At 43.0% G+C, this 27,590-nt stretch overlaps 1 protein-coding gene across 20 annotated transcripts in view; it reads left to right on the top strand.

The window, feature by feature from the left end:
- The window catches only part of Macf1 (microtubule actin crosslinking factor 1), a 334,145-nt gene extending 309,038 nt beyond the window's left edge, over positions 1-25,107 (top strand). For 8 of the 20 annotated variants that reach the window (XM_076564989.1, XM_076565001.1, XM_076564994.1 and 5 more), the window contains 16 exons: positions 346-540; positions 842-970; positions 2,745-2,888; positions 3,305-3,493; positions 5,013-5,133; positions 5,799-5,962; positions 7,670-7,832; positions 9,115-9,269; positions 10,101-10,175; positions 11,550-11,567; positions 14,476-14,593; positions 15,585-15,653; positions 19,374-19,585; positions 20,078-20,188; positions 22,678-22,807; positions 23,598-25,107. In XM_076564989.1, coding sequence (XP_076421104.1) covers positions 346-540; positions 842-970; positions 2,745-2,888; positions 3,305-3,493; positions 5,013-5,133; positions 5,799-5,962; positions 7,670-7,832; positions 9,115-9,269; positions 10,101-10,175; positions 11,550-11,567; positions 14,476-14,593; positions 15,585-15,653; positions 19,374-19,585; positions 20,078-20,188; positions 22,678-22,807; positions 23,598-23,854 — 2,250 coding nt within the window. In that variant the 3' untranslated portion in view covers positions 23,855-25,107. The remainder of the gene's footprint in view (positions 1-345; positions 541-841; positions 971-2,744; positions 2,889-3,304; positions 3,494-5,012; positions 5,134-5,798; positions 5,963-7,669; positions 7,833-9,114; positions 9,270-10,100; positions 10,176-11,549; positions 11,568-14,475; positions 14,594-15,584; positions 15,654-19,373; positions 19,586-20,077; positions 20,189-22,677; positions 22,808-23,597) is intronic. The other 12 variants (XM_076565005.1, XM_076565003.1, XM_076565007.1 and 9 more) reach the window with 8 other exon arrangements.
- Positions 25,108-27,590: the final 2,483 nt, after the last annotated feature.

Raw genomic sequence — 27,590 nt, 5'->3', positions numbered from 1 at the left:
TCTGTAGACCAGGCTGGCCTCAAACTCACAAAGATCCACCTGCCTCTGCCTCCTGTTTTTGCTGTTGTTGTTTGGTTTGTTTTGGAGATGAGATTTTACTGTGTTATGTAGTCCCTGGTTGTTTTTTTTTTTTTAAGCAAAGATGGAGTTTGTTGAGAAACAGGTTGAATATCAATTTAAGTACAGGCATTGAGGGAGAAAGCAGTTGGTGGTGCAGGCTTCTTGAGAGTCACCTGCTTGTTCTTTCTGACATGCCATCCTGCCTTCCTCTGCACAAGACACACAAAATAAAATAAATCATTAAAAATTAAAAAAAAAAAAACTAATTCTCATTTCTTTAACTAGGTATTCCAAAAAGAACTGGGAAAGCGGACCGGCACTGTTCAAGTCCTGAAGCGGTCAGGCAGAGAGCTGATCGAGAACAGTAGGGACGACACTACTTGGGTCAAGGGACAACTCCAGGAACTGAGTACTCGCTGGGACACTGTTTGCAAACTCTCTGTTTCCAAGCAAAGCCGGCTTGAGCAGGCCTTAAAACAGGTAAGAAGTTTGCAGGGGGACCTGAACACATGGATCTTAGTTTCTTTACTAGGACCCTGAAGTCCCACAGTCTTAGAACAAAAATAAAGTGGATATTCTGAACGTTCTATGGGATTTTGACCAGTCATTGAACTGATTTTCAAAGGCCTACGAATCAAGGTGACCTTTATGGCTTTGGACAAGGGCATCAAATGCCTCTGTTGTGTGTGGTCCTGGATGCTGGATTTTCCAGCACACTCTGTAGTGTCCAGTGCTTCAGCTGCAGAGGGAAGCCAGATCTTCTTGTGCTTGGTTATTTCAGGCAGAAGAGTTTCGGGACACAGTCCATATGCTGTTGGAATGGCTTTCTGAAGCAGAACAAACACTTCGCTTTCGAGGGGCCCTTCCTGATGACACAGAGTCCCTACAGTCTCTCATCGACACTCATAAGGTAATCTAGCCTCACGGTTTGGTGATCTCTGCTACTCATCCATGGTGAGAATTGCCCCAACACTAAAGAAAAGCAGGACTTGCTTATAAATGTCAGACCTATGAAAAGAAGACGAGCCAGAGTGGGCTGTTTGTGTACTCAGCAGAAACCAGAGGCTTCGTTCACATTCATACAACTCACTCATACTGGTTTTATATTTTTTAAGATTTATTTATTTTTATTTTATGTATATGGTTTTGCCTAAGTGTATGTCTGTGCACCTCATACATGTCTGGTGCCCAAGGAAACCAGATCAGATCCCCAAGAACTAGAGTTGTGGATAGTTGTGAACCGCTGTGCTAGGAATCAAACCAAAATCCTCTGGAAGCACCTAGTTCTCTAACCACTGAGTCACCTCTCCAGCCCTCATGTTGGCTTTAAACAAGTAAAGCCACACAGTGTTCTCAGACAATGCCCAACACTTCCCTTTCTCATTTTTGTTGGTTGGTTGGCTAGATTTTGAGATTTGTGGTGATATATCATGTTACCCTAGTAAACTTTGGCTGAAGATCAGAGGACAGAACAAGTCACTAGATTAAACATAGAGGCCAGGCAGTGGTGGCACACACCTTCAATCCCAGCACTTGAGATCTCAAGCCTTTGCTTGGGAAGTCACATGCCTTTAATCCCATCACTAAAAAGGAAGTGATATGGTGGGCAGAGAAAGGTATATAAGGCGTGAGGAGACAGGAACTAAGGTAGAAGCATCCCTTTCAGCTAGAGGCCTTTTCTGCTGAGGAAGCTCATTCGGCTAGAGGCCTGTCCGCTGAGGCTTTTCGGGTTGAGGAGTTGGTGAGATAACAGGTGGCTGTGGCTTGCTCTGCTTCCTTAATCTTCAGGCATATTTTATTAGGGTGCACAATCTACCACCACAGAGATGGGGTCTTAGTGTGTACCCTTGAACTCCCAAACACCCTACCTCAGCCTCCCTGGTGCTAGGATTACAGGGGTGTGTTATCATACCCAACTCCATTTTACTTCTCACCTGCACATACCTTTATTTGACTTAGCTTATGTTAACTAGCTTTTTGGCCCTTCTCTGATCTCCTAAAAACCACTTAGCATGCAGAATAAAACATGGTATCTGGGGCCTGAGTCAGCTCTAATGAAGGAAGAAATGTTTCATGTTATCTATCTAGATATTTTAATCTTAGTTTTATTGTTGCACTCTATTGTGGTAGGAATTTTAAAATATTGTCCAAAAGAAATATACTTTAAATACAGAAATAAAAGGGCTGGAGAGATGACTCAGTAGTTAGGAACACCTGATGTTTCTTCAGAGGTTTGGTTGCGAGCACCTACGCGGTGGCTCATAGCTGTCTGTAACTCCCTCCCAGGAGGTCTAGTACCCTCTTCTGGCCTCTTCCAGTGTTGGGCACACACAGCACACAAACATACATACAGGCAAGATACTCATACATAAAATAAATGTTTCGTAAAATTGAAATGAATGCAAATAAAAGAGGTAGAAACTGAAAATAGAAACTGGAGCAGAGGGAATAGAGGCAAACTAGTGTCCCTTGTCTTTGTTGTCGCCTCTAACAGAGGTCATTCTTGCCTTCCTACACCTTTTAGAACTGGATATACCAAGCTAGCAACACCTACATACAAGCAAGCTTTTTCGAGGCCTGTGCTGACACATAGGAAAAAAACAATGAAATGTTTCTCCTTTTAATATAAACTAATGGTACTGATAGATTTGTCAGGTTTTTGGCTTTAACTCGTGTTTACTTAGGAATTCATGAAGAAAGTAGAAGAAAAGCGGGTTGATGTGAACACAGCAGTGGCAATGGGAGAAGTCATCCTGGCTGTCTGCCACCCCGATTGCATCACAACCATCAAACACTGGATCACTATCATCCGAGCTCGCTTTGAGGAGGTGAGGCAGCACACGCCCAGTCAGCTGGACTCACAGTGAATACTCCGTCCATCAGCCCAAGAACCTTTCCTTCACGCTAAGTAGTTGCGTTTCAGTAAAGACTGACGTGAAGGCTAGAGTGGGCTGGGGGAGTTAGGTGCTCATGAGTAGCGTCTGCGGACACCTGGTGTTTTGCTTCCTTCCTTCCTGAGGAGCTTGTGTTTAATAGAATTACTAGGTTTGCTTTTGGCAGAAATGACTCCTTGTTCTACCTCTCATTTGAGTTTTCTCAGCTCAAGTCAGAAAGAAATCTCTTGGCTCCTTAAGTTGGTCCCTCTTCTGAGTAAAGGTGTATGATCAGGTAGGAAGAGGGCTTGGAAACAAACAAACAGAAAGACTTACTTTTCTGAAAGGGGTCATGGTTTCTCTCTCCACAGGTCCTGACATGGGCAAAGCAGCACCAGCAGCGCCTGGAAGCAGCTCTGTCAGAACTGGTGGCTAATGCCGAGCTCCTGGAAGAACTTCTGGCCTGGATCCAGTGGGCTGAGACCACCCTAATCCAGCGGGATCAGGAGCCTATCCCTCAGAATATAGACCGAGTTAAAGCTCTTATCACTGAGCATCAGGTATCTTGCTTCTCTGTGTCTTCTGTGTGTCGTGAACCACATTCCCATCCGTACTGCATGTATTAATTACTACAGACTTATCAGCTTACAACAGCTCTGTTTATCAGTTTTCATGAGTTAGGAGTCAAGGTATGGGTTAGCATCTTAGGGTTTCATCAGGCAGAAATCACAATTTCCTCAATACTGAGGTATTGTGCTTTGAGATACCTCTCTAGCCAATAGTTTGCAGTTCTCATGTGGATCATCTTCCACATTCACTGGTTTTGTTGACAGAATTCAGTTCCTTGCGTTTGTAGGATTGAAGATTCTGCTTTCTTGCTGGCTGCAGCTCCTGGAGGTCACTAAGGTCGTATTTTTGAAGCCACTAGCAGAAGCAGTTTAGTTTTAGTCTTCTTTAGAAGATGAAGTCTACCCCACAGAGTAGCCACTCACAGTTTCACGGGCATTACAAGGGCAGTTCACCAGAAGTGGAAATTTTGGAACCCAGCTTAGAAGCCTGACCTTTGCTGGAGCCAGAAGCCTATTGACCTGACATCATTTTATCACAGAAATAGGAAAAATAGCCAGGTGGTGGTGGTGCACGCCTTTAATCCCAGCACTCGGGAGACAGAGCCAGGTGGATCTCTGTGAGTTCGAGGCCAGCCTGGTCTACAGAGTGAGATCCAGGACAGGCACCAAAACAACACAGAGAAATCCTGTCTCGAAAACCCAAAAAGAAAAAAAAAAGAAATAGGAAAAGTAAATAGCAGAATTTCCTAGCCCATATCCTGTCACTCTGCCTTCTATACTAGAGGAAGACTGAGTCCTCTCAAGCAGAGATCTGATCATGTCTCTTCTTGTATCAGAGTCCTTCACTTGCCTCCTGTTTCTCTCACAACACAATCCTAATCCTTCGCTGGATACGGACCTTCCTGGATCTCCTGCCTGCCCCTCCAGCCCCACTTCTTGCTAATCCTTTGACTGCACCCTCTTGGCAGCAAATGAAATGAAGAGTCCTGGTCCACAGCACTGTCCGGCTTCCGCGTTCTGTCCAAACTAAACCGTCTGCGAGCTGTCCTTCCCCCATTCTTGAGTCCTTTGTTCCTCGGCAACTCGTCACTTCAGAAGTACTTCTCTTAGGTCTTCTCTGCATAACTGCATAACACTTAGCATTGAATCTGGTTTTCCTCACTCAGCTGTGAGTTCCTTGAAGGCAGAGGCCGACTCTTCTCTTCCTCCTTCAGTCTTCAGTGCTAATGCAGTGCTTTGGGCAGTCATTCTCAGTGTGGATCTGTCCATCCCTTCTCTTTTTTTCTGTGTGTGCTGTGTTTCAATCCAGGGCCTTTTATAAGTTCAGCAAATGCTTTACCACTGAGTTAGACGCCCAGCCCAATTTAATCTTTTTTAAGGAATGAGAAGTTACACAGAGCAGTCTTATCATTTGGGCAGTCTGCCATGGGCTTGGCCTTTGTTAGAAAGGACTTTTCGTTTTAGACCAAGAAAACTATGAATTTTCATAAGTAATTTTTATATTTAATAGTCATTCATGGAGGAGATGACGCGCAAACAACCTGATGTGGACCGGGTCACCAAGACATACAAGAGGAAGAATGTTGAACCCACCCATGCTCCTTTCATCGAGAAGTCCCGCAGTGGTAGCAGTATGTTTCCAGCCCACTGTACTAGTTGTTTCTTTCCTGCTAATTGCAGATGAGACCTCACAAAGTGCCATCACGAGAACTGTGTTTTGATTTCCCAAATCATATTGACTCTGGACCACAATCTCTCATTTTGAAACTTTGCTTTTCTAATAGTGATTAGTTATATCTTGTTTGTTTACTCATTTGCTTATTTTGATTAATAAGAAGCTACAAGGTGGTGAAGCCTGTTCTGTTATTTAGCAGTGGCCTTTCATTGTTGTGTTTACATTGCACTAATCTAATTGTAAGATTTTGAGTCCACTGTTGTTTTCTGGGTTGATATGTCCACAGGTCACTAAGGTAAAGCATAATTAACTGGGTATGTGTAGGAGGTGGGTATTCATTGGTTTGGAGGAGAGGCAGCAGTTCTGGAATTAGTATGCCTCTGTACCAGAATATTGCCATTCCCATGTTTCTTTTCAGTTACAAAATGGATATTAGTGTAAAAGGATAGTTCATATACACAGTTCTTTCTTTTCTTGATTTTTGAGACAGTGTCTTATATATCCCAAGGCTAGCCTCAAACTCAGTATATAGCCAAGGATAACCTTGAGCATACAGGCATTTCTTTATGGACTGGCAAAGCCAACATTTCTAATCTTGTGATTACTTTTTTTTTTTTTTAGGGAAGTCCTTGAGTCAACCCGCTCCTCCTCCTATGCCAATCCTCTCACAATCTGAAGCAAAAAACCCACGAATCAATCAGCTCTCTGCCCGCTGGCAGCAAGTATGGCTGTTGGCACTGGAGCGCCAGCGGAAGCTGAATGATGCCTTGGACAGACTAGAGGAGGTAAACACTGTCCTTTAAAGCTCTCTTAGTATGATCTTTGTGCCTTTATCTACTTCTTCAGAAATAAAATCAGCCCTTCACTCACTTATTCCCCTTCCTTCAAGCCCCCGAATAAGAAAAGATAGGTTTCTTAAGAAAACCACTCAAACAAAGGAAGCTGTGCCATATGGTCTAAAACCATAAATCAGACATTCCATACAGGAGGGAGGCCTGTGGTCTGAGCTTCCTCAGCAGCATGCTGTGATTCAATTTCAGAAACAAAGCTTCCAAAGTTACCTCTAAATGTGTAGTTTGTATAAAAGGGAAGCCAGACATGGCGGTGCATGCCTTTAATCCCAGCCCTCAGGAGGCAGAGGCAGAGGCAGGTGTATCTCTGAGTTTACGGCCACCCTGGTCTACAAATGAGTTCCAGGACAGCCAGGGCTACACAGGAAAACTCTTGAAAAACCACAAAAGGGAGGGAGGGGGATTGTTAGTGATCCTGTCATATGAAGAAATAGATGATAGATAGATAGATAGATAGATAGATAGATAGATAGATAGATAGATAGATAGATAGATAGAGATAGATATTCTACAATTATGGAAGAAGGTCACCTTTTTGTAATCTTGATTCTTGTATAGATAGATAGGTAGATAGGTAGGTAGGTAGGTAGGTAGATAGATAGATAGATAGATAGATAGATAGATAGATAGATAGATAGATAGATAGATAGATAGATATTCTACAATTATGGAAGAAGGTCACCTTTTTGTAATCTTGATTCTTGTAGTCTGTAGTAGCTCATGAAAAGCCAGCCAGTTCTGAAGTGTCATCTAAGATATGTGGTACTGCACTTCCTGCCTTCTAACACGAGCATCTAATATCTTTCATATTCTTTTGTTTGTGCATATCAAAGCAGCTATGCCCGGAAGTGAGTGTTCTGTGTTTTTTGTTGTTCCTTCCGTAGGTCAGTTGCATTTTAAGGACATTGGTTCTTGCCACCTTCCCTCCTCCCCGATTCCTTCCAACTTGGAGTTTGAAAGACGAAAGGGGAAAATGTTGTGCTGTTAAGTCATTCTAAGTGAGAATCACTAACATGGTCCAAGTAGCTAAAAAAAAAAAGCCCTGCGCTTTATACAGGCCTGCTTTCCACCAATCAACACCAACCAATCAACTATTTAATAGAGATGTTGGGTGGGCATTTGCTCCCTCTGGTGAAATTCCAAAGAAACATGCTTGGATGTAGGGTTGCATTCTTAATGCTTTCCATCTCGATCTTTAAGATCTCAGAAAATGATGGGAAGCATGAGCCTCTTGATGTGGTTCCTATGTGTGTTTATAGTGCCTTCCATACAGCCTAAGAGAGGGGTGTTGAGGCCTTCCTTTAGGACAGAATCCACCCCTTACATCTAAGTAGATGATCCTTGGAAAAGTCCAAAGAGAAAGCAAGACTGTCTCTCCCCATTCTTGTTGCGTGCTCCTTATTTTCCAAAGTTGTTTTTCAGTCACTGTTTCTCCTGTTCCACCATGATATCACAGCTTGTTTAAACAGCCGAGTCTTTAAGTGAAGGAGACAGATTGTGGTTTCACAAGTGAACAACCTATGAATAGCATTGTTGGTGCCCCCCTGGAAGGCCTGCATGGCTTTTCTGAATGTCTGAGAATTTAGATATGCTCTGGGTCTAAAGCAGCAAGGTTTCCTAACACCTCTGACTTCCATCTAGTTAAAGGAATTTGCCAACTTTGACTTTGATGTCTGGAGGAAAAAGTATATGCGGTGGATGAATCACAAAAAATCTCGAGTCATGGATTTCTTCCGGCGTATTGACAAGGACCAGGATGGGAAGATAACGCGTCAGGAGTTTATTGATGGCATTTTAGCATCCAGTAAGTTGATTCTTACTCTACACACAGGTCACACCTGAATTCCTCACACTTGGTAGAAGTTGTAACATTCTGGGAAATGGGTCTTTCTGAAGTAAGACCTATAGTCTGAGGGAAGAAGCTCTCTGCTGAGTGTGGTCTGTTGTTTTCATAGATGGCAGAATCTTATTTCCATAGGTATAGGAAGAGTTTAAACATGATTGTAGAGTTTAAAGAGGACAGGGTGCTATTCCAAAGTCACACTGTTAGAGTAATGCCATCATTCTAAGCATCCCACAGTGCTGGCATGAATAAATCTTAAGATGAGTGGTAATTCTATGGATGGTTGTAATATTGTCTTAGTTTATAGTTTTCACTGTATATGAAGTCTGATACTACTTTTTATTTTTAAAATGGGGGGCTCCTAGTATATAGCTCTGTTATTGAAGTGCTTGTGGGGCATGTATGAAGCCCTAGATTCTGTCTTCAACACCCCATAAACTGATTATGTTTTTACACATCTGTGATCCCAGCACTTGGGAAGTTATGGCAGGGAAGGAAGATCAGGAGTTCAAGGTCATCCTTGGCCAGCCTGGGCTATATGAAACCCTGTCTTAAAAAACAAACAAGCCGGGCAACGGTGGTGCAAGCCTTTAATCCCAGCACTCAGGAGGCAAAGCCAGATTCTCTTGAGTTCGAGGCCAGCCTGGTCTACAGAGCAAGATCCAGGACAGGCACCAAAACTACACAGAGAAATCCTGTCTCAAAAAAACAAAAACAAAAACAAAAAAAAAAAATTGATGAGGGATCTGTAGGTAAAAAAATTAAGAAATGAACAATGAGTAGTAGTCCTTGGGTGATACATTTTCAAAATTATTTGTATCTTTTTTAAAATTAGATTTATTCACTTTATGTTATGTATGGGTTTTTTGCCTGCATGTGCATATGCTTGATGCCCTTCGGAATTAGAGGAGGTCATCAGATCCCCTGGATCTGGAGTTACAGATGGTTGTGGGCCACCATGTGGGTGCTGGCAATCGAACCTGAGTCCTCTACAAGAACAAACAGTACTCTTAACAGTTGAGCCAACGATTTATATCTTTAAAATTTGTTATCTCCTGAATTTTCCGGAGTAGATAAATATGTGGGGGGGGTGGTGGTGGTGGTGGTGGTGGTGGTGGTGGTTAGGAAAAAAATCAAGATATAATTTGTTTCCTTCAGGAACTTGTATAATTACCAACCAGCCACATATGTTTCAGTGTTTCAAATCCTCACAATGTTTCAAATTATGTTTTCCTTTCCCCAGAGTTCCCTACCACCAAGTTAGAGATGACAGCTGTGGCTGACATTTTTGACAGAGATGGGGATGGCTACATTGACTACTATGAATTTGTGGCTGCCCTACATCCCAACAAGGACGCCTATCGACCAACAACTGATGCAGATAAAATTGAAGATGAGGTGTGGAGAATATTTGGAGTAGAATATTTTGACCATAGGTTTATATCACCCTGAATTTGGATGTGTGAATCGTGTTGGGAAGTAATCATTTAGAGTTAATGTTTCAACAAGCTCTAGAGGGCCTTTGACTACTGAGTGGTAGCTTGGTCTAGAGGATGAATCCAATTCTGCTACTCACGTCTTGGGTACCATGAGGTTCAAGGAGGGATTTCGTAAGGGGTCAGATGGGCTTCACATGCAGCATTAAGGGGTAAACTGTGTAATGGGGTTGTTGAGATGGCCCAGTAGGGAAAAGTGCTGCCCCATGCAAACCTGATGACCTGAATTCTGTCCCTGGAACCATATGAATATGTAAAGAGGCTGATTTCCTGGGAATTTGGGGGTTCTGGGTAGAAATTTGGCTCAGTTTGTGAGTTACTGTATTGGTCATTTGATTTTGATAGGTCTGTATTAGTACTTTTCCTCTAAAGAATTTTGAAGCAATGATGAAGAATATTTCTTTCATCTGCTTTTTTTTTCTCGAAATCTTTTTATCTCAAGTAGGATTAAATTTTGAATAAAAGATAAATGCATGTGTTAAAAGCCTAAAATGAACCAGGCACAGGCCTTTAACCCCAGCAACTGGAAGACAAAGGTGGACAGATCTGAGTTGGGAACCAGGCTAGTTTGCATAGAATGCTCTAGGACAGCCAAGACTTCAGAGTAAGATCCTTTTTCCAAAGGAAAAGGGCAAAAATGTTTAAAAAACAAATAATCAGTAGCTTCTCTGTTTACATTTTAAAACAAAGTGTTTCTCTGCCCTTACACCCTTTTGCTGTTTACAACCAACAGGTCACAAGACAAGTGGCACAGTGCAAGTGTGCAAAAAGATTTCAGGTGGAACAGATCGGAGAGAATAAATACCGGGTAAGGAAGAGAACCCAACCATTTGTGGAGGTCATTTTCTCCTGAGTCATCTGCCTTTTCACTCCTGGTGCCTCCCGAGGCCTAGAACCACGACCTTCATCCCTAGGTGTCAGGTTTCGTGTCTTGTGCAGTTTCCCCTGAAAAGTTACCATTATCCGGGGAGACCCTAGCTTATGTTTGAGAAGGTAGAAAACATTTTCCAACCCTTATCTCACTGCTCTCTGAAGTCTTCAGGGGAGGGAAGGGAAGGAACCTTGGGAAACAGTTTATCAGATGACTCATGAACAGAGCCTGGTAACCTGCCTACAACCACAGAACTTGGGAGGCAAATGCAGAAGGATCATTGCAAACTCAAGGCCAACTCTACATAGTATGTTCCAGCTACCCACGGCTATATCGAAAAAATATATCAATTTTTTTTCTTTCTTTTCTTTTTTTTTCCCCTTTTTAAATAGGGCTGAAGGGCTGGAGATGGTTCAGCATATAAAGGTGCTTGCCACCAATTCTGACAACCTGAGTTCAAGTCCTAGGACCCACATGGCAAAAGGAGAAACATACACCCCAAAACTTCCCTCTGATGTGTTTGTGCACATACAAATGTTCCTTTGTTCTAATTTTTTCACTTAAAAAAGAGTGATGATTTATTCCCAAGAACTGGTCATTATAAATATAAGTGGCTCCCATGCTCATAGAAGACTATGTCAAGGCCCCAGCACCTTAGTGTTCCTGTGCTGAGCTGGTCTACAGCTGGAACCTACATGCACTGGAGAGCCAGGCTCCTTCCCTAGAAAGACTTGCTAGGTTTGACCAGAAGGAACAGTAAACTATACTTGTGTTTTAGCTTCTCTTGGAGCTAGAGTCAGGGATGTAGTAGAAACCTAAACCAGGACTCCTAAGCTGTTCATCAGCTTGTCAAGAGGTCATAAAATTTAAAAAAAAAAAAAAAAAAAAAATCTGTGGTTGTCAAAGAAGATTTAGATGGCCATCTTCAGTTGAGACACAGGAATATCCAGGTTCCATTAGGAAAGTGCTTGTGTAGCATGTACGGAATCCTGGGCTCAGCAGCCCATTTAGGAGTGTCCTGAATACACCAAGCCCAGAACACAGTAAGCTCCAGGGAGGTTTGTCTTACATGTTGGGTTTTGTTTTCTGGTGTTTATTTTTGTTAGTTTGTTTAATCACCAGTGAGTGAGATGGGGTACAAAAGCAGTACAAGACAGAGAGTGGGGGCTTGATTTGTACAGTCGTTCCCATAAGAGCGTGGTCAGTGTGTACCTAGACTGGGAATACGATGAAGCTGCTGTTTCCTAGTGTTGACTTGACAAAATGTTCTCTTTTTCCCCCCGCCCGCTCCTTTTCTCTTACTGTCCATAGTTCTTCCTCGGCAATCAGGTACAGTGTGCCTTGCAATGTCCTCGGTGAATGTGGTCTTTGTAGCTGGTGTTGCCTGTTCTTTGCTATGGGGAAAGGACATAATCGGAAGCATGCCTGGGTCACATCTGGTTGTCTTACCAAGTGGAGAAACTGCTAACAGCTATTATCACAAAGCTATCTTATCAGCAAAAAGATACAATTTTATATTTTTTTTATAAAATGAAATTTGCCATTCCAATTAGGCTGGCTAAAACAATGATATTATGCAGCACTGAGTTATAACGGGGATGACTCAGGAAAAATCGTGGCTCTGATATCATCCATTCCACCTGTAAAGAGCCTGGTCTTACACTACTATATTTGGGGTCAGAGTACCATTGACACAGTTCTGATCATTACCAGTCTTTTAATAGTTAATACAAATTTCGTAATGTATACTTGAGTCAAAAAGTCCTGAGGGTATTATCTAAGTACTAACTTAATAGTTATACGTATTTATATTTACATTTTATAATACAAATTATAATGTGGAAAGCATAATTGACTTCTGCCTAAAATTTGCAGATTATAGCGAACCATTCAAAATGAAATGGGCTCAAATTTGATTTGCACGAAGTATTGAAAGTCTTGACTCCACTTGGCAACTCTAACCTTTGAGATCTCTTTTGAGGGTTCTTGGGTGCTGTCTCTCAAATGTGGAAGGAAGTTGCATGAATAAAATCAATCTATCTGGCAGGAAGTCAGAAACACTAAGAGTTCATTTGAAGTCCTCAATCACTGTTTAAGTCTAGTTACTGCAATAATCACTAACTACAGTAATATTCTGGGCCAGTGGGAATAACAAATACTAGAAAAATGTAAGACTGAGAACAGTCGGGTTGGTTTTAAATAAATTCTCACAAGCTGGGCATAATGCCTTCCTTATAACTATAATCCTAGCTCCTTGGGAGGCAAGTTTGATGTCAATTTTAGAAATCTAACAAGTCCCTGTCTCAAATTTTGAAAATAAAAATAAAAAAGCTAATAGTGTATCTCAGAGCACTTGCCTTACACATCCCTAGAGTCTGTCCCCAGTGCTACAACTAGTCAGTAACAATTATAGTCAAGTGTTCAGCATGCCTGCTTCTGATGGCTGCACTTATTAGGTGGGGTCCCTTTGATGGGGCACCGACACCCTCCTCTACTACTCCATTAACCTGGGGGGGATTTGATGAGTTGTTCTAATGTTGTGAGCAGAATTACGAAGTGCATTTTATAGTACTGGAGGCCTCAAAGGTTGCATGGCACACTCACACAGCTAATGTCATAAGAACTTAAGTCCCTGTCTGAGAAGGACAGTGACTGCCAGGATTCTGCCTCTGAGTTCTCTCTGGCTCTCCCCAGCCTTGTTCTGCAGGTCTTTAGAGATATATAGCCCTCCCACCACCTGGAGTGTTTGGGTCTCTGCATTCAACAGAAACAAATTAGAATCTTTCCAGCAGCTTTGGGGAGATACTAAGGAAAAGCAACCCTGAGATCAGTGGATAACAAACTGGAGGGTGTAGCATTCTAGGAAGTCACCTAGACCACCCTTCCCTTTTGACTCTGGGAGACACACAGGTGCATATCCTTTCCATTCCTCATCTATCCGGAGGAAACCCAAAATAGTGGCTCAGGTTACTAATGGCACATCAGTCATCCCCAGAACCTGTTCCCTCCACGATAGGGTCTTTTCCTTACAGTTGTGGGAAGTGTTGATTCTGCTCCACCGTGTTGTCACTCGGGCCACTTTGTGTAAACATTTAAGTGCTGTATGAGACAAATGGTGTAAGACTATTTGTTTTTGGAATAAATGGCTGGGGAGGGAAGAGAAAGCATTTTCCAGACTTCTGCCTATGCATATAGTGCATTTGAGTCAGAGCAGCAGAGGAATACAGAGGTAACCACCCACTTATTGTTACTGAGGAAGATGGTTGTGTATCCTCCTCAGACATCCTTTCTGGCAATTTCAGTTTTTCTCCCTGTTTCAAAGTTATGATTCTCCTATAACTTTGAAAACCCTAATTAAGAAGTTAGGTCCTTCTCTTTACCTCCCTGCCCCACAGTCTCCTTAATAACCTTAGGAATTCTATTTCGTGGACTTTTGGTTTGGTGTTTGCTTTGAAATCTTAGTGTGCTTCTCGTTTGTTGCTTCTTCACTTTGGGAAAAGGATGATTTATACACTGGGAAGCTCCAAATACTAAGGTAGAACTGGGAAGTAGGAGATTAGGAATGGAGACAAGAAGAAGCCCGACATACTTGTTCTAAGGTCCAGAATGATTATTGAACACTGTTTCTAATCATGATAAGAGATTAAAATTTCTATTTCTTCAACTAAATTTTAATTCTATCTAATCATTTATTCAGCTTGAAAACTTTTTCTCCTGGTGGCATCACAGTCAGAATATATGTAGGGTTTACTTCTGAGAACCGGCTGAAGAAAAACCAAACTTCTTCCTAAGCTTGTAATGAGGATGCTTTGCAAGAGTTTCTTTAATGCTTGACTTAGTATTTGCTACCATCCATTTAACTTTCCAGCACACTGTATTCAGAAGTTGATCCCCTTTCTCTAAGAAAATAAGCATAACAGTGTAGGTGCTCACTTTAGCAGAACCTTCATGGGAATCCAAGTGAACAAATACATGTCCATCTTGCCTCCTCTACCTTTGGTACAGGAGCTAATTTTATCCCAGGGGAAGGATTTCACGACAGCGGTTCATAGGTGCAGTCTTTCTGCTTTTCTGTTTTCTAGCCTTTTTATGACGATGTAAAAATGCAAAGTGGAGTTAAAAATTCTTCCCCAACTGCCACATCATTCCTATCTGAATACAGTCTGCTTTGGGAATGTGGGGGGATGTAAGTCTACACTAAGGTGTTCCTGTTAACTGAATTTCCCCTTGATTCCAGTTTGGGGATTCTCAGCAGTTGCGGCTGGTCCGTATTCTGCGCAGCACTGTGATGGTCCGTGTTGGTGGAGGATGGATGGCCTTGGATGAGTTTTTAGTGAAAAACGATCCCTGCCGAGGTAAGGAAGCACCCCAACCATGGGTGACGTGGAAGGATGTAATATCAACCCACACTGATTTTCTGGGAAGCATTGATGGTGGTCTTTCTGATTTTTGTCTTGTTATTAAGATGTCTGATATTGTCCCATCCAACACAGATTAGAACCTCGAGGTTTCAGGGAGAAAAACCTGAAGATGCTGATGCTGTCAGGAAAGAACACAGGAATGAGAATTGAGAATTTGTTGGTGGCCTGGAGGTGGTGCTTAGGAGTGCTTAGGAGGCAGAGCCAGGCAGATCTCTGTGAGTTCGAGGCCAGACTGGTCTACAAAGCGAGATCCAGGACAGGCACCAAAACTACACAGAGAAACCGTCTCAAAAAAAAAAAAAAAAAAAAAAAAAAAATTGTTGGTGTCTCTAGGCTTTCATATTTGGGAGGTGGAGGAAGGAGATAAAGTGTTCAAAGTCATCCTCAGGTTCATGGCAAGTTCAAGGCCAGCCTGAGCTAGAGTAGAAACCCTGTCTCCAAAACAGAAAAAGAATTTGTTGGTGTTACCTATTTATGTTAGGGTGTGACATTAGCACTAACCTAGTGTGAAGCCTTGGTTCTTTTTAGAGCCTCTGATCCTCTAGCCTGTAATTCCTGTGGCTGAGATTCGGAGCATGCTCAGCTCCTCCCATCCAGAGGACTAGTGATGGTCCTAGGTTGGGGGAAGTTAGAGGACATGTGCCTGCAGCCCCACAGACGGTTGCCTGAGCAAGACATGAAAAGACAGCCACCCCCAGGCAAAAGAAAACCTCAGCACAGCCTGAGCAGCTAGTCGTTATAGCTGCAGCTAGGGGACAGATGGCCAGACCCCAGCTGCTGCATCTTGCCCAGCCACACCCACCCCGTTTCCTGTTAGGAGAGCTCCGTATGGGCACACAGGAGCCCCAGGTGTCTGTCTTCCTTGACTGGTTTCTTTGTTTCCTGCTCTGTCTCTGTCTTTGTGTTTACATCTTTTTTATTCCAGTTCATCATCCCGGGAGTAAAATAAAGCGTTCTGATTCCAGCTCTTCAATTTCCAGTCAGTCTCCCATAGGTTGGCTTTTATGCTTTGTCCCTCTTCCCCTACACCTGGTCCTTTGAGAATGGCTTTGCTTCCTAAACTGTAACATCTCTTGGCTCTGTGAGATCCACTGCCTTGGTGAATGCTCAAAAAGCCACACCATTGCTTTTCAACAACTCCATATTGACAGGGTATAAAATATTTCTAATGAGAGTAGCCGCAGAATTTGATTACTATTTACTAAATACCCTCTACATAGAGTAAGTAAATAAATAAATACCTCTACCTATAGCACTTTACAAATAAGAACACATTTGCATCTCATATCTATCCTATGAGGTATAGATTCTGTTATCTCCATTTTATAGGGTAGGAGCTTGAGATAAGGAAATTTTAAGTAACTTAAGGGCCAGCCAGGTTCCTAAGTGGTGGTCCTGACCGCCACCCTACTCTCACATGTTAGCTGTGTATATAGTTGGTCCAGCCTGTGCAATTAGATTATTAAAGCTTATTCATAAGCTAAACAAAGATAAATGTTTGCAACACAGTTATATAACTTCTTTGGAAGTGGTTTTCAATCATTCTGAAAGATTTAGAGATACCTAAAGGGTTTGGTTCTCACATGAGTGCAGGAGTACCTATGAGTTTCTTCTCTTTAATTCATTCTGCATTTATTCCAATAGGCCAGAATAATAGCTGAGGAGTAATGATTGCTTTCAGAAGTTTTTAAATTTAAGTTTGACAATACCTTTTCCGATAAACTCTAAAAAGACTTAGTCAGTTTTAGTATTTAATCATATCATGAACTTGAACAAGATACGCATCTTTTTAACCTTATCTCTGTAAAAACACGAAGCAGTGTTCTCTAAATCTGTTATCGTCCCATTTTCCCTGACGTGTATATAGTTAGGCTGAGCAACACCAACACTGCATGTGGCCTTCATGATCCTTGGTTGCCTGTTGGTTTGCTGCCTGCCTGCTCTGTTCACACTTGTGTTATGCTGCTGGCTGGCAAGAATGTTCTCTGCTTACCTTTATCTTCCTCAGTAAAACTTGGAACGCCAAGGAAATCGGGGAGGGCTACCTAGTACTATTTTCTGTGGGAACTGGTAGGCCTCTTCTTCATCCTTCAGAGCAAAGGTAAGACACTCCAACTCTCCAGGAATGTCTCCTTGGAGCTTGGCAATCAACTTCTGCCCATTGACTGAAATAGAACTTACCAGCAGCTTTCAGTAACTACCACCAGTGGACTTTCTTGTCACATCAAAACAGTGCTAGAAGCAAGCACCAAGGGCTGGAGGGTGTGCCAGTAAGTTGGAGGGACGTGAACATCAAGAAGACAAGTTACTTGCTGGGCCTGCTAGCGTTTGCCTATAATTCCAGTTATTAAGGCAGAAGCAGGAGGATCAAGAATTGTAGCTTGGGCTACATTGTAAAACCCTTCATCAAAAAATAGATGAAGCCAGGTGGTGGTGGTGCACACCTTTAATCCCAGCACTCGGGAGGCAGAGGCAGGCGGTACTTATACATACATGCAGACAAGACACTCATAATCTAAAAAATATTTGGCTGGCTGAGAACTCTGAACGGGTGTGCACTCGTGTTCATGTGTGAGCCCACTGAACCAGAGTTTAGTTAGGGCTACTAAAGGAGCACACACCTCTGGAGAAATGTCTCTCTCCCCCAGCAAAGCTGCTTGTATAAATTTATCCTTAGGAAACGTCAGAATATGTACAAAAATAGTTTAGAAGTTGTCACAGTATTGGATACTGTATTTTTAAAATTATTAGCAAATTAGAAGTATAACATTTAACCAGTAAAGTGGCATATATATGATGAAATTATACTTTAAAGTTAGTTGAAGTTTAACATAAGACACATAGGAAATGGAGAAATATTCCTGATACCTTTGTATTAAAAGTATATATATAGTTGCTCAAAGAAACAAAGACATGCCAGTATGTTAACGGTGATGTGCTTGCTGTAGGATGTAAGAATGAGCAACTTTTGTTCTTAGAGGAGGAGTGCGGGTGTGCTGAAGCTTGTAAAAGCCAGAGGCTGACATTGGGATGTCTTCCTCAGGCGTTTCTCTCACTAACCCTGGAGCTTGCTGTTTGGGCTAGACTGACTGACCAGTGAGCCCCCAGGATCTGCCGCCTCCTCTGCCTAGCGCTGGGGTTACAAATGCCCCCTCCATACCTGGCATTTACATGGCTTCTGGGACTGCAAGAAGGTCCCCTTATGAAGTAGACCTTTACCTAGCAAATGCCATGGCGTAGTGGAGATAAGCTGATGTGGATGATGTCATAAAGAGAATGGCCAGGAATGGCTTGGAGGCAGGGTAGAGAGAATAGCTAATAGACAGGCTGCCTCTGCTGTGATTTGACCAATCTTTGTAGGCACTTCATTTCTTTGTCTAGTGGGATAGAGATGCTAATGAAAATCAAGTATAGTATTGCATGTGGTAACACTGTATAAATTATAGTGTGGGAGGAACATAATCTTATCACTCCATTACTACAGATAGTCAGTCCTCTGTGTGTTTGTGTGTGTGTGTGTGTGTGTGTGTGTGTGTGTGTGTGTGTGTGTGTGTGTGTGTTGAGATGGGATTTTGCTCTGTTTGCCCAAGCTAGTCTCAAACTCGTGGGCTGAAGCATCCTCCCTGCCTCAGTCTGAAGTAGCTGGTTCATGCTACCACCTGCCTATAGCCTTCTCTAAAACATTTTAAATGTGGCTGTCCCCAACTAGTTGCCATTCCCAAGGCTTCCTCTTGTATCCTCTGTTGATTTTTTCCTCCCCTCAGGCAGTGTGTTTAGAAAGGAACTATCAAATGTTTACTCAATTAGGCTTCCACCACCACCTGCCAGATAGGTTTAATATCTTCTTCAAATGAACAGTTGATAGTGGACGAACAGGTCTGAGGTTACTGCAGGGCACTGTCCAGTGAGAAATCAAAGGATCTTTTCCAGAAAATGTATTTCTTTTAAATTAGCAGTGTCTTTGACATCAACATTTGTTCTGACTGTACTTGATATCTCTGACGAAATCCATATTTGAAGTTCTGGTCTTACAGCTCCAGAAAGCGAGGAGGCAGCTCCTGTTTGCCTTCAGTGCTCTTCCTGATCCGCCCTTCAGTTCCTCCCCTACTTGCAACTGCTCTTTCAGCTTTTACCTAACGGATTCTCACTCTCAGTTTTGTGCATGTCTTGGTCTTTCTCTCTCCCTACATGTTTGCTTCTTAAAGACTCTGTCCTTATCTCTACTATCCCGGCTTTCTGAACCCCTTCCTTTAGGATTATTATTGACAGAATTCAAATGGAAGAGTCTTGATGCCATTAATGTGTTTTCTCCACTATCTCATTACCATGTATCTTGTAAAAATTCAGCAAAAAGTACACATGTCTATGAGAGAGAAAACGGGAGTTTGGTTAAGACCAGAGGCTTGTGTCATGTTGCACTTATGTCTCCTTGAGCAGCTGCCGTGTGCTTACCCCAGGGGACAGCAGCAAAGCCAGATGATGACAGCAGAGTGGATGGCCCTCTGTTGATAGGCTTGTTAGAGCAAGCTAAGATCTTAGCCAGTGTGTCTGCTGGGGGCAGAACATGACAAAGCTGTTTTTAAAGAAGCCATAGGTGGTACAAAACCTATGCACAGCTTACTGGTATCATGGGGTCAAGCAGCTGTATGACCATCCAAGATACATTTTAAGATAACTAAGTATATGCATGTGTGTGTATTTGTTCTCTTTTTAGCACGAGGCAGAACTAACATAGAACTTCGAGAAAAATTCATCCTGCCAGAAGGGGCATCCCAGGGGATGACTCCATTCCGATCACGGGGTCGAAGATCCAAACCATCTTCCCGAGCTGCTTCTCCCACCCGCTCCAGCTCAAGTGCTAGTCAGAGTAATCACAGCTGTACGTCCATGCCTTCTTCTCCAGCCACCCCAGCCAGCGGGACCAAGGTGTGTGCTGACCTCCCTTGTGCTCTTCTTCCCTATTCCTATCTTGGTAGATGCTCGTTGATGGGCAGACCTTGAAAAGCCTAGCAAGGAAAAGAACGTAAAAACATAGAGCAACTCTGCCCAGATCCCCACAGTGCACAGATTACCACCTTTGAGGGATTTTGTAAAATTCCTGTTCAGGCTGGTTACATCAGAAACGGTTCTCTCTTCTTACTTAGTTTGAGTTGGAGTTTGTCCAGAGTTAGGTCACTGGTTTGGAAAGTCCAGGTACTGTCTGTGCAACTGGAGCTGACAGATGGGCTTGCTGGTACAGTGAGATACACGTGAAGAATACCTTCTACCTGCTCCATCTCCGCCCATTGGACTTATGTCTATTTTATTTGTTTTCTGTTTCTTTAAAATTTAGTGTCTTCCCCCCACCCCCAGTTTACTCCCCTTTCTGTTCCATTTTTCAATTGTTTCTGCCCTTCCCTTTGGATCTCCCTTTCACAGACTCCACTTCAGCTCTCTCGCTGTTATGACAAACCCTGGTTGGTAAACAGTAAAGCTGGCACCCATGTCAGGGACAGCCATTGTCCTGACCTCCAGCTACTCAGTCCTGAGGTAGAGTATGGCTTTGCTGAGTGGGACACAGTCACGAAGAGGCCCTCACTCATGCCAAGAACCTGCCCAGCTCTTTTTCCTGACATGAGCCCAATGTCTCTTCTATCTCTGGGATGCTTGCTGACACAGCTGATTGATCAAGTTGGCCAAGTGTTTTCAGGAGTTTCTAACTCGGATTCACTAAAATTGGAGATGAATAAGAGGTGCCTAAAACAAGATTGTTTAGCAGCTTTATAAGTTTTTAAGCATAACATTTGTTCAGGATGATTGATCACAGTCATTCCTGGCTGTTTACTTGTTAATATGACTTGTAATTAGGTCTCTTGGAATCTCCAAATGTCAGCTATGCAGACGAGTTACAAACACTTGAAATTAAACCACAGTGCATGTTCACCAATGTTCTATGTGTTTAGAACAGGAGGATGATTTGCAAGATCCCTCCCCAGGGTGGTTGGTGCTGCCACATGGTTCCAAGGCATGGGTGCTCTCTACTCCAGCCAAGCACAGTTTCCCTACAAGTGACCACTGCTCTGGGGCTCCAGCTCTACCTTCTTGGTTCCTTGGCTTAGGTACCTGGTTTACTGTAGCTTTGATTTGAATACACATACCAACATGTTCACATACAGCCATTAAAATACCTAAACACATTTAGAAGAACAGTGTTAGAGGAAAAAAAAAAAAAAAAACATGGCTGGATGTTGTAGCACACACCTATAATCCCAGCACTTGGGAGGCTGAGGCAGCAGATTGGACATCAAAGCTGTGTGGACCATGTATTGAGACCCTGTCTCAAAAGAGGAAAAGAAAAAAACTGAAGCAAAACCTGGGCAGAGAGGTTGTGTAATAGCGGCATACTTTGCATCTCTCAGCCCCTGCAGAGAATGTTGAATTCCAACCCTCCAAGCAGTGTTGCTTTGGTCGGGCACAGAAGGCAGGGGCTGTGAATGAACTGCCACTTAAGGACTTATCCCACTCCCAGCTCAAACTCCATCTGAGAACTGTGGGCTATGGTCTTAAGAACTGTGCACTGGCTGACTGCCTGAGAACCCAATATTTAACTTGCCCTTGCTTTTTTCCCTCTGTGATGGCTTCAGCTCCATTGAAATCCTAAATGTGAAAAGTGTCGGTGTTGCTAGCAACAGACTCCATAGGGTTCTGAAATGGTTCTTTTGTATTTTATTTTACAATGTAATCTTTCTTTTCAAGTTGTTTACTCATTGAGACTGTAGCCAGGCCAGGCACTAACTTAGAACCCCAGTCCAGAGGCGCCACAGCTGTGAGCTCCAGGCAGCGGTGCTCAGGAAGGATAGCTCTTGGAACTGGTGCTCCTTCTCCTGGGTGGCCAGGAGAGGTCTTGCTTGGGTGTCAATCACTTCCTGTCGCTTTTGCTTTTCCTTTGTGAAGAAATTCACCCTGCACAATGAGATGGGGTGCTTTATCCTCCTATCTATAGAAGCATCTTAAAGGTTCTGGAAAACAATTTACCCAACTTACTTCAAGGAAAAATTGGAATTGTATACCATGTCATAAGTAATATTTTAAAACAGACTTTAAAATATTCTTTCTCTACATTAAGTCTATGTGAGTAAGGAAATGTAGCTCCTACCAGTAACAGCAGTCATAAAAGACAGGTCTTGTTCAGGTTAAGATTTGCATCTGCGCATTGTTTTTTCAGCAAGATGGTATGGAGTCCTTCTTTTTTGCCACGTAGTTGTAGGTGCTAAGATGTAAGAGTACATAATAATTCAAAAGTTTCTGCTTTTATGGAACTGATGCTTTAATGTGAGACAAAGGCAATAAGCATATCTGTATGTCAAGCAGTGAAGAATGCTATCCTTAGAAATGGAGATGCAGAAGCAGAAGGAAGCTTCCATTGGTGTTGAGAGGTGAGGCCTCTCTGATGAGATGGCCCTCTCACCATAGCCCTGAAGTTCATGGTCTAAGCGTGTGTTTGGGGAGGAAGGTCACTGTGCAGGGACAGTGTGGGCTCAGTTCAGAACAAGGGGACAAGATCTCCCGAGGGAGAAGCAGAGACATAGAGGTGCTCATGAGAGATCTTGACTACAGCCGCTGTGTGTACCTTAGAGTGCGGCCCAGCACACCAGTGCACAGGGCTCTTTGGTTTTCTCCTGTAACCCATCATTCATTTGTAACTGTAGTGTCTTACTACTTGAAGATCTTCTCCTATTCCTAGGGAAGTTTATCAGCAGGACAACAGACATCGAAAGGTTGACATTCCTAGGGAATAACAGGCACTAGAAGACACTCAGATTTTTAATTGGACCTTGAAACCTCTTGAGAATATTTTAAAAATCCATGATTAAAGCATTTTGTAAAAAAAAAAAAAAAAAAAAAAAAAAAATCTTTGTTTTCCTGGACTTTTAATTTGCTTTTTCAAATGATTGTCTACAAAGAGGCTTTTAAATCGACTATATAATTACATACTTAAAGATTTTATCAAGTAAATATGATTTTTTATTATTTTTAAGGTTATTCCAGCAGCAGGCAGCAAGCTAAAACGACCAACACCAACTTTTCATTCTAGCCGAACATCCCTCGCTGGCGACACCAGCAATAGTTCTTCTCCAGCTTCCACAGGTGCCAAAACTAACCGGGCAGGTAAGGACCCACCATGCACAGGGCTGGGGGTGGGGGAACTGGGCAAGCATCGGCCTCTCAGGAGTCGGTGCTGGGAAGAGCACTCGGTGTCCTGCCCAGAAAGACACTTGCACTCTGGAGGCAGCCATTGCTCTTTTCTTGTCAGTGCGGCAAACTCTAACCTCCTGCACTGCACACTGGAGCCCTTGTGTGCATCAGCAATGGTGAGCTGGGAGAGGGAAAGGAAGAAGGGCCAGCCCAGAGCTGAAGCAAACTGTTAACAACTTTCCTAATGCACTGTGTTTTTTATGGCTGCTGGTGAACTGGGAAAGGGGAAGCTGGCTAACAGCAGCTCCTCCTGGGAACCTGAAAACTGGCCTCCTGGCTTCTCCCCTCCCACCTGCACCTCCATTTGCCATCTGCTCACATTTGCTACAACCTCATCAGTTCACCTACCTGAGCTGTGGTGTCTAAGCAGCTTTGAAAGGTGATCTGGGCCGGGAAGTGGTGGCGCACACCTTTAATCCCAGCACTCAGGAGGCAGAGGCAGGCTGATCTCTGTGAGTTCGAGGCCAGCCTGGTCTATAGAGCGAGATCCAGGGAAGGCATCAAAACTACACTGAGAAACCCTGTCTCTAAAAAACCAAAAAAAAAAAAAAAAAAAAAAAAAAAAGTATGGATCCAGAATGGCTGTGATTTCTCCTAAGGCCACTCAGCAAATCAAGAGCTATTAGCAGCAACACCTTGGCCTCCAGTCACTTATGTTTCCATACCACGCCTTCTCCATCAAATCTTTACTCTTAAATTCCAGATCCTAAGAAGTCCGCCAGCCGTCCTGGGAGTCGGGCCGGGAGCCGGGCGGGGAGTCGAGCCAGCAGTCGGAGAGGAAGTGATGCCTCTGACTTTGACCTCCTAGAGACTCAGTCGGCTTGTTCAGACACTTCTGAGAGCAGCGCTGCAGGGGGCCAGGGCAGCTCCAGAAGAGGGCTCACCAAACCTTCCAAAATCCCAACCATGTCTAAGAAGACCACCACTGCCTCCCCCAGGACTCCGGGTCCCAAGCGATAACACTGTACAAGCACCTCACACCACTATCCACTTTGAATCCTGCTCCATACATTGGGTGTATATTTATTCTGAACGGGAGAAGTTATATTGTTAAAATTGTAAAAGAAGAATTGTGTTATGAAGCTGCCTTATTTTTTTTTCCTTTTTGTAAGTTACTATTTTCATGTGAATATTTATGTAGATAAAATTTGCCTCCTGGTAACCCTGTAATGGATGGGGCCCAGAGATGAAATATTTGAGGAAAACAAAAGGTCAAGACGCAAATGTGTATTAAAAAGAAAAGCCTCTAAATAGGGTTTCATGTGGCGCAGGGTTGTAAACCTGCTTTATCTTTTAGGATTATTCCTAAATGCATCTTCTTTATAAACTTGACTTGCTATATCAGCAAGATAAATTATATTAAAAATAAGAATTCCGCAATGTTTAAGGAACTCTTCTTTTTAAATCACAGACACCTGGATTAGCAAGAACTAAGGAGAGGGCACCTAGGATTGCATTCCCATTGTTTTCCTGTCACGTAATTCTCGCTGGAGAGACAGGACCTCCTCTAGATCCGTTTGCACAGGATCCAGCAAAGAAGTTCATTGAGTACTGTCTTACACTAATGTCTCTGTCCTGGGTGTTAAAGGCACATAGCTGCTAGGATTCAGGGGTGAAAGGACATTTCAGAACATTGGGGTTTGAAACTGATTTGTAACTAACTGTCCAGCCTAGCCATTAAGAACTCCTGTGCTCACCAGGCCCCCGGCCCTGGTGAGGGAGACTCCTTGGTGGCACTGTGAATTACAGATCCGTTTATCTGCTTTATTCTTTTTTTTCTTTCTTTCTTTCTTTCTTTCTTTCTTTCTTTCTTTCTTTCTTTCTTTCTTTCTTTCTTTTTTTTTTTTTTTTTTTGCTATTTATTTAAATCGATCAACCTCCCACAAACTGAGGAATGAATTCCATAATCCTATTTTGAAATGTGGACCTAAGACAAACACTTGCTCATCCTTTAACGGAGTTCACCAGCACACTTGTTCACCAGTCCCGTTTGCTTCCGTCTTTTTTGTGTGTGATAAAGCCAGCTGACCAAGTGACCACAAAGGGGGGCTGTCTGGGGCTCCTGTTTTTTAGCTGCTGTTCCTCGTCAGCTCCGACCATGTTGCTGTGTGATTATCTCAATTGGTTTTAATTGAGGCAGAAATTGAAGCTCTACCAATGAACTGTTTAAAAACAAGACACACTTTTGTATTAAAATTGCTTGCAGTAACAAATGTTTTGTAATTCCTGGCTTTATTCTGAACCACTACTTTATATTTAAATGTTACCCCAAAGGCATAAAAATGTTGTAGTACTTAAATACATCATTCAACAAGAGTTTTCTTGATGGAAAAATTATAGAACTCATTACTTTTTTTTCACCCTTGTTAATTTTAACGAGGCTCCAAAGAAGCGGGATATTTTCACACAGATGTGTAGGGATACTGTCCACCTATGTGATTCAATAGATAGTGTGTGAGAAGTTTACCTTGGGGTGGGCAAACGTCCCACAGTATGATGAAATTTCTGTTACTTGATTGCACAAGCCAGAGTAGTTCTGTTAACTTTGAGACCACTGTATAGGATGGAAGCAAATGGACATGCAAGCCTGTGGTACAGAAAGACACCTATTTGGCTGAACTAGCTGATCAGATGGCACCGTAAAGAGCTAATTTCAGGATGGTTTAAATGGGAGATGGGTGACCATAGACGGCCCCACCCCCCTCACAGTGGCCGGATGATACACATCACCTGGTGCATACCTTGACAGATGTCTTACAGCTGTGTAAACTTCAAGAGCCATTATTTCCTTCACTAGTGTTGAATTTACTGGTTTGCCCACGTGCCCTCCTGTCATAGTCCACAGTGGAAAAGGTGGAGGCCCTCTGGCTAGTGTCCAGACTCATGAAGGAAAACACTACCTAGTTACTGGGGAAGAAGTTGAGTGCACTGGACATCTCTCAATTCTGGAAGGCAGACCATTCTGATTCCTTTGTTTTACAGATGGAGAGGCAGGTGTATTCAGATCACAGTGTGAGGCTACTAGTGAATGTTTCTGGGGTTGAACCTGGGACTTCTGTGCTAGTCTGATGCCTCGACTTCCTCCAGTCCTTAGCTGCCCGACGTGACTAGTACAATTAGATACTGACTTGACTAATGAGACCACAAGAAAGGGCTCAAACTCACATCTGTGATCTTGCTCTTCAGGCCATATGCCCCTCTTAGAACTCTAGAATTTGGCAAGATGTAAATGCTTGTTTGCCAAAGCTCCATAAGGCCACCTGTCCAGATTGAAGGGAATATATAGCCTGGTGTGTTCCACACTTCCTGGGTGACCTTAAAGCTATCAACTTGGGATTGGAGAGTTGGCTCAGCTGTTAAGAGCACTTGCTTCCCTTGGAGAAGACTTGTTCAGTTCCCAGCATCCATACAGTGGCATACAAGTCCACCTGTAAGTCCAGCTCCAGGGAATCTTCTGGCTTCCATGGAAAGCTGTGTACACATGCACGTACCCACATACTACACATACTCAATTAAAAATCTTTTGGGGCTGGAGAAATGCTAAAAGCATTTGCTGCTCTTCCAAAAAACCTGGGTTTTCTCCCAGAACCCTTAGACTGCCTCTATAGGCATCTGCACTCACATGTATGTACTTACATGTGACAGACACAACCTACTCGTTTTTGAGACAAGGTCTCACTATGTAGCCTTGGCTGTCCTGGAACTCACTAAGTAGACCAGGCTGGCCTTGCACTGCTTCTCCCCCTCAAGTGCTGGGATTAAAGTCATGTGCCACCACAACCAGCTTTATGTACACATAATTTAAATAGATTTGTTTTTATTTCAAATCTTTTCCTTATTTCCATTAAACAGAAAGCTGTGAAAGACATAGGAAAGAGGCAAGTAAAGGGCTTAAAATGCTACAGAGGTTGACAAGGTGGATCAGCCATAAAGGTGCTGGCCACACACACCTGGAGACCTCCCTTTAATCCCAGAACCCACAAAAAGGTTGGGAATGGATTCCACAAAATCATCATCTAACCTGTACATGAGCCTTTCTCTGCCATAATAACAGTTCTGAGACATGTTTAATGGCCAGTGAGATGGTTCAGCAAATAAAGGTGCTTGCCACCAAGGCTAATGACCTGAGCTCAATCCAGAGCCCACATGGTAAGAGAAAACCAACTACTCCCAGAAGTTGTTCTCTGACCTCCACACATGACATGCACATGCGTGTGCATACACATTCGAGATAAATGATACAAATTTAGTGTCTGCTGGGGCTTTAGCTGATATATCAACAGCTAACATTCATGGAATGCTTATTACCAGCATTCCATACATTATGGAGAATTTGCACTCTAGATACATCTCAATACAGGTCCCAATTCTATGATCTAGTCCCCCTAAGGATAAAGTTCAGTAACTTAGCAAAGTGGCAGGTGAGCCAGAAAGCTTATGTTTGGACACTCTTCTTTAAGAAACTTTAGACACCTTAGTCTTTCTGCTGTTTCAGAGTTCCACTCATGGGAACCCACCTCCTCTTCCCAGCACCCCTACTCACCCTTCCAGAAACCACTCTGGGGGTACAGCTTTCATTCTGCCTTTGAAATGACTAAGTTCCCAGATGGTCAACCCTGTTAGAGCGGGAACTGCTCAAAGGTGGAGTCTTGGTTCAGGGCCCAGTAGTGAGCAGCCCACCATGGCCATTGACAAA

Source organism: Peromyscus maniculatus, chromosome 2, assembly GCF_049852395.1.
Source record: "Peromyscus maniculatus bairdii isolate BWxNUB_F1_BW_parent chromosome 2, HU_Pman_BW_mat_3.1, whole genome shotgun sequence".
Taxonomy (NCBI): Eukaryota; Metazoa; Chordata; class Mammalia; order Rodentia; family Cricetidae; genus Peromyscus; species Peromyscus maniculatus.
The sequence above is the reverse complement of the archived record's forward strand: the minus strand, read 5'-3'. Positions and strand labels throughout refer to the sequence as shown.